A 6383-nucleotide genomic window follows, 5' to 3' on the forward strand; every position below is an offset into this window, starting at 1 on the left:
GCAGGTTCTAGGCGTATGCACGCTTCAATGTCGAGTGGTACTCCTCCCCCCTTCCCATCTGGCTCGATGGTTCCAAACATGATGCGGCCAACATACATACCCGCTGATTATCACAGATGAAGGAATATCGGACCGTGTTTCTTTTGTTCGAAGGCGATGGCAATGGTAGTTAGGAATGGTAGTTAGGTATCTGACTAGTGAACTGAGTTTGTAGTGGTATGCTAGGCACGTTTCTATCCTGTGTTGTGGTTCAAGGCTGACCGTGGATGTTCATTTTCATCTTTGACCCCTCCATTCACGCCCCCGTTCGTACTCGCTGTCTATCCACCTTTGAGTAGAAACTTTTCCATCTTTCACCCGTTCATTCACGCCCTTGTTCGTACTCGCTGTCTGTCCACCGTTGGAGCGGGAACTTTACCCTTGAGACATGCCTCTTTGTCACGGAAATATGTATGCCCTTGCGTCCGAAAGGGGAAAGACTGGAAACGAGTCTGGTCATTTCCTCGCCCAAGCCGGTGCAGACGCTCACCCCATGGCACACGTGCACCTTTTCGGTGACATGTGAACCTTTCTCCATGGCCCTCGGTGCACCTCGTGGGTGACATGTGAATCTTCCTTCGCCCGAGATCCTCGGTGGGCGGCGCACGTGCGAGAGAGAGAGACACAGAGAGAGAGAGAGAGAGAGACAGAGAGGAAGAAGGGCGAACACTCCCTCTCCCTCTCTCCTCACAGTGTTACACCGCTACGCTCCACTCACCGCAAAGGATGCCCATTGTGTCTGACTCATCTCCTTTCACCTCCCTCTTTGGTCCACGTCATCCGTCCTTTGCCAAAGTTTCCCTTTCACCTTTTGTCTTCCTTTGTTTCCCTTTGTTTCTCTCCCTTGCGTACGGTGGAGACTCTCAGCTGTCAGTTGTGGGGATTCTGAATCCTTCGCGTGCGTCTTGGGCCAACCAGGAGGGCCGTGATTTAGTTGAAAACTTTCCCAGGCAGATTCAAGCAGTCTGGAGGGTTTAACTTCACCGCAAACCTTCGTGGCAGAATTCAGCCAACCAGCAGGCTGTAACCTAAATGTATACTTTCCAGGCCAGTTCAACAAATCATACGGTGGAGTTCGTCTTGGCGCTGGTCCACCAGACCTGCGCCTTCTCCTGCTCATCACAGGTCTCATCACAGGTCTCATCACAGTTCTCAGCACGGAGGACCAGCCTCACCCAGTTCAAAGGCAGCTTCCCATTCTGATGATCAATTTCGCCTGCCACATGATCTGAGTATGAGGAATTGACAGCAGTGGTGAACTGGCAAGGCGTCAGTGACTGCCATTTCAGGGGGGGGGAAGGGGGGGGCACCAACAGGGCAGGCAGGCTGAGGCACCCGGCCAACCGTGCACGGGGCAAAAGGCCACCAAGCGCCCCCTCGTTTAGAACCCCCGGATTGTCTTTGAGGGCTCCACCGAGCTGAAATCGATACAACAAAGGATGACGCCCCTCCCGACTCCACAGAGGCAAGGGAAAGGCGGACTATTGAGCGCTAAGGTCGATCAATGACGGGTGTCTGCGCACGTGCCATCGTTGTCGGAGCAGGCGGTCTGGTCTGCCCACATGTCACGCATGACTGTCAGAGCAACCGGTCTGTGTACGGGCGTGGTATTTGCGCACATTTCATCATCCATGACGCCTTTTTCATGCAGGAGGCTGCGCACGGGCCTTTGACTGTCAGAGCTGAACATTATGGCCCCATGCGTGCCTTTGGTCAAACTTGGCACGTCAAAACCATCAATCGAGGCAAAAAGAAAAAGGTGGCATCAGCCCCCTTCCCCCCCTTCGCGGGCGCTTCCCTTTCCTCTCTCCTTTTCGAACCATTTCGATGCCCATGTCCGCCGCCATGGACGTGCAGGCAGAAACCGTGCAATTCCTTGTCCGCTTGTCCGAAGTACTGACGGTCGACTATTTGTGCCAATTTCGGAATCTTCTCGATGCCAAAATCACCTTCTTGAAGGCCAGTCAAGGCCAACACGCCGCCTCGGACGCCCGCATTGAGGCCTCTTCCTCGTCGAATCCACGTCCTGCTCCGCCGCAGGCTTTTCCTCCATATGCGCAGACGACATCAGCAGCACCACCACCACCACCACCAGCAGCTCCAGCTCCTGTACCAGCTTCAGTACCTACCCCAGCCTCAGCTCCAGCCTCAGCTCCAGCTCCAGCTCCAGCAGCAGCACCACCACCACCACCACCAGTACCAGCTCCAGCTTCAGCTACAGCATCACTACGACCACGACTACCAGCTCCGGCATTAGCTTCAGCTTCAGCACCACTACCACCACCACCACCAGCTCCAATACCACCACTGCTACCAGCTCCACCACCACCACTACTACCGCTAGTAGCACTACCAGCAGCAGCACCACCACCACCAACAGCAGCTCCTCCACCTCCACCACTACCAGTAGCACCACTAGCAGCAGCACCAGCTCCAATACCAACTCCAGCTCCACCACCACCACCACCACCACTGGCTCCAGCATTAGCTTCAGCTTCAGCACCACTACTACCACCACCACCAACTCCAGTACCTATACCAGCTCTACCTCCAGCACTAGCTCTACCTCCAGCTTTAGTACCTACACTAGGTCCAGCACCACCACCAGCTCCAGCACCATCACCAGCTCCAGCAGCAGCTCCAGCTCCAGCAGCAGCTCCAGCTCCAGCAGCAGTTCCAGCAGCAGCACCACCACCACCACCACCACCACCACCAGCAGCTCCAGCAGCACCAGCTCCAGCTCCAGCTCCAACTCCAGAACTAGCTATAGTACTAGCTCTAGTACTAGCTCTAGCAGCCCGAGAGGCTGAAGGACGTGGGCAGAGGGATGTCGAACCTCAGGATGACGGTCCGGCTGCACTCTCAGGGGATGGAGACGTCGAGATGTTGGCTGATTGTGGCCCTGTTCAACCGAGGACCGAACCTCCGTCTGTCCCTACAACGCCACGCGAGAGGTCTCCAGCACCTCTCGCAACTGAACCTGCCTTGCCGCCGTTGGGGGGACCCCCAATGTCTCCCACAACTGGACCTGCCTTGCCGGTGTCGGATAGCTATCTGACACCTCCCGCGACAGCACCTACCTTGCCCCTGGTGGATAGACGTCCAACACCATCCGCAACTGCAGCTGGCTTCCCGCTCGAGAGCTCTCCGACACCTCTCGCAACTGCATCTGGCTTACCACTTGAGAGCGCTTCGACGGCCTCTACAATTATACTTAGCCCACCACCACCTGCGAGCTCTCCAACAGCTCCAGATCCCCAAAGAGCGAATTCCCTAAGCCTGAAGCGTTATGCATGCGCTTCCTCTCGGCCGCCAGCGAAGAGAGCCAGAACAGCACCCCTCCAGGATTCCACCCCGGAAGGTATCTCTGCAGAGTCCTTGGCCGCTGCTATCTTCAGCAAGCCGGCAATCGAACAATTCCTAGGCCTGGTCAAAAGCCGAAGGAACCCATGTTCTGATTTGGTCATTGGGGATCCTGATGATCCTCCCGGGCAGATTTCGAGGTGTCTCGCAGGAATTGACAACGCCAAATGTGACAAAAACCTCAAGCAATTCTTGACGCGACTCTATGAGCTGTATCTCTCAAGAGCGGTTGCCAACCTCTTGAGCGGTCGAAGTCGATTGGACCCGAATGTTATAGGGCGGATTGGGGATACTCTTGGATGGTCTTACTCCAAATACCGTCGACATCTTAACAGTGGCAAGCACTGGGAAAAAATCTGCGGGAAGTACGATGGCCTTCTGTGCTTTATTCCACTCGCGAGGGCGAGCAGCCGACAGAATCAACAACTGACAGACGACGAATCCGCAATCTTCGATCCCCAGCACTATTCAAAGATGAGTGACGACGATATCAAAATCTTCCACGCACAGCTTGATCAAGAGGCGATGACGGCCTTGATCTGTCGCGCGGGAAAGGCATTTCAGGAGTCTCTCGACAGTGACAAGATGGACGTTGAGTTCTGCTTTGAGGGTCGACCGTTTCCGCCATACACCGAGGTCACCAGGGATGTGCTCGAGCAGCTACAGCCATTTCCATCTCTCGAGGAAAACCACTACGACGCGTCTGAATACCCCGACTGGGAGAGGCCGCTTGGATGGCCCGGAGACCTGCCCTGGCCAACCAACCCCATGTCACTCGATCCCGACGGTGTCCAATGTGACCTCTGTACGGAACGTGATTGTCGCTGCATCGAAACCATCCAAGGATCCACAGCCCGGATCAAGTCCTACGCGGGTAAAGGACGTGGTCTTCAAGCGAATGGGCCCAATGGACAATTGGCGTACCGAGAGGGGGCCCTACTCGGTCAGCTCACCGGCGAAATCCAACCAGAGGGTACGCCACCACCAGGAGACCAAATTTTCATCATTGTGAGAGGTGACATCACCGATACTGAAGATCCCGAACCGACCGTCGGCCAGCTCAATAGCGCCAGGATGGGGGGGATTTTCAGGCTGGTCAGCCACTCCTGCAAGCCTTGTACTCGCTTTCGTCAGATGCGCGTCTCTGGCCTGATGAGGGTCGTTATTGAAGCCAAAAGAGATATCCGCGCCGGGGAGGAGATCACTGCGGACTACGGGAGAAGCTACTTTCCAAAGGGAGAATGTCGCTGCGAGGACTGCCAAACACCGCTTCTCCCTTGGCAAGCCCAAGGCTCTCGTCAACTGGGCAGCCTTTTGAACCCTGCGGCTGAGATTCTCGATCCCTTCGCCAAAAGTCTGGTGGGCTGGGACAAGACTGACCTGAAGAGGGCGATCCTTCAACGATCGTGGTCGGCCCTGGGCCATATTTCTCCAGATTGCGCCCAAATTTGGCGAGCGGCGAACATTGGCCTGCCCCGGTTTGTGAGGCCGGCTCAATGCTGGGGGGCGTCTCCAAATCTGGACAAACTCTGGCAGCAAATACGGACAGTGGTCAAGTCGAGACCGGAGAAGTACTCGGGTTATGATGGCTCATTCAGCGGCGACGATCATTCCCTCACCACCTTTTCCACAATGACGAACCCGGATATCTCCAAACCGCAGAGCTTCCTCCACAACATCCCCGTTGAATTGGCTCCGGGCCAGCGTATGAAAGTCCCCAGGGAGCTCTTCACGAAATATCGACCGATCGCAGCGGATGTACCAATGGCCTGTAATGTCACTCCTACCGGTAGCGTCTTCAGTCCTCACCTCGACACCAATCGAGACGGGCTCATCGCGGTATTCGGAAACTGCACCAAGTTGATCGCCTGTTGGCCCGCCAGCGCTCAAAATATCGAGTTTCTCCTCAAGACCGAGAAGATGAAGCCTTGCGAAGCCTTTCGACATCTGGTGACAAAACTCTCGGGTGGAATTCTCTTGCGTCTCACGATGGACGACGCTCTATTTATGCCCGCGGGCACGATTCACGGGACAATCACTATGGAGGGTGGCATCTTGATCGGCATCAACACGCATTCGACCGGAAGCCTCGTCGGAGCCCTGGTCAGCGCCACGTACGAACTGCGGAACAACCTGTTGGCCGACGAGGACGTACCTGTGCTTCTAGAACCTTTTGTCCCCCTCCTGGACGACAAGGTGTTGAAACGGTTGCGGGATGACCGGAGACACGTGGAACAAGAACTCTTGCGTGAATGGCCGGCCACGTTTGATGCTCTCCTGTCGAGGCTCTCTCGCGTGCAGGATCGAGAGGTCTCGGAAGAAATCATGGCAAGGGTCAAATCGACATTCACTCTTGTGAAATTCAGGTTGGTGGAGATCGCTCGGGATACCGGTTTGCCGACACCAACTTGTTGTGGAGTGGTCAACGATTTGACACATTTCATCGCCGCCCACCTCGATGAAAAGAGATTCCCCGGCGGCGGCGGCGGCGGCATCGGCGGCGGCGGCGGCGGCATCGGCGGCGGCATCGGCGAATGACTTGTCCCTCCACAGGACGGCGAGCCTCTCTTTATCTATTTCTCTCGTCTACGCTTCTCTGCCTTTATTGTTATTTCTTGCTTCTATCGTCATATCTTGCTTCTATTGCTATATCTCTTTACATTCCGGGGGACCTGATGTGGTGATTTCAAGACACATGTTGTGGCTCGACAGTTGGTAAGTGGTTCAATCATTGACACAAGGCAGCACACACGGGCTCCGTCCATGGACGTGTGACTGAGCTTTCTTTCTCTCTGAGTCCTCGTCGAAGGCCGCTAATTCTTTCGTGAACATTAGGAAATCTACCACAATGTCTGCCATGCGAGGAGGAGGGGGGAGGGGGAGCTTGGAATCAACGGTGGTACGGATTTTGGAAATTGCAGGAGGAGGACTTACTTGACTTTGGTTACGGGCGGAACAGTCGCCATTATGGACCATATATT

The 6383-nt window shown here is 55.4% G+C and overlaps 1 protein-coding gene across 1 annotated transcript; it reads left to right on the forward strand.

Moving 5' to 3' along the window:
- Positions 1-1884: 1884 nt before the first annotated feature.
- Positions 1885-5940, forward strand: AYO21_09538 (hypothetical protein; the record flags this gene model as incomplete). Its single annotated transcript, XM_022659471.1, has 1 exon — positions 1885-5940. The coding sequence occupies one exon, from the start codon at positions 1885-1887 to the stop codon at positions 5938-5940; it is 4056 nt and encodes a 1351-aa protein (XP_022508248.1).
- Positions 5941-6383: the final 443 nt, after the last annotated feature.

The sequence above is a fragment of the Fonsecaea monophora genome (genome assembly GCF_001642475.1).
Source record: "Fonsecaea monophora strain CBS 269.37 chromosome Unknown Scaff95, whole genome shotgun sequence".
Lineage (NCBI taxonomy): Eukaryota > Fungi > Ascomycota > Eurotiomycetes > Chaetothyriales > Herpotrichiellaceae > Fonsecaea > Fonsecaea monophora.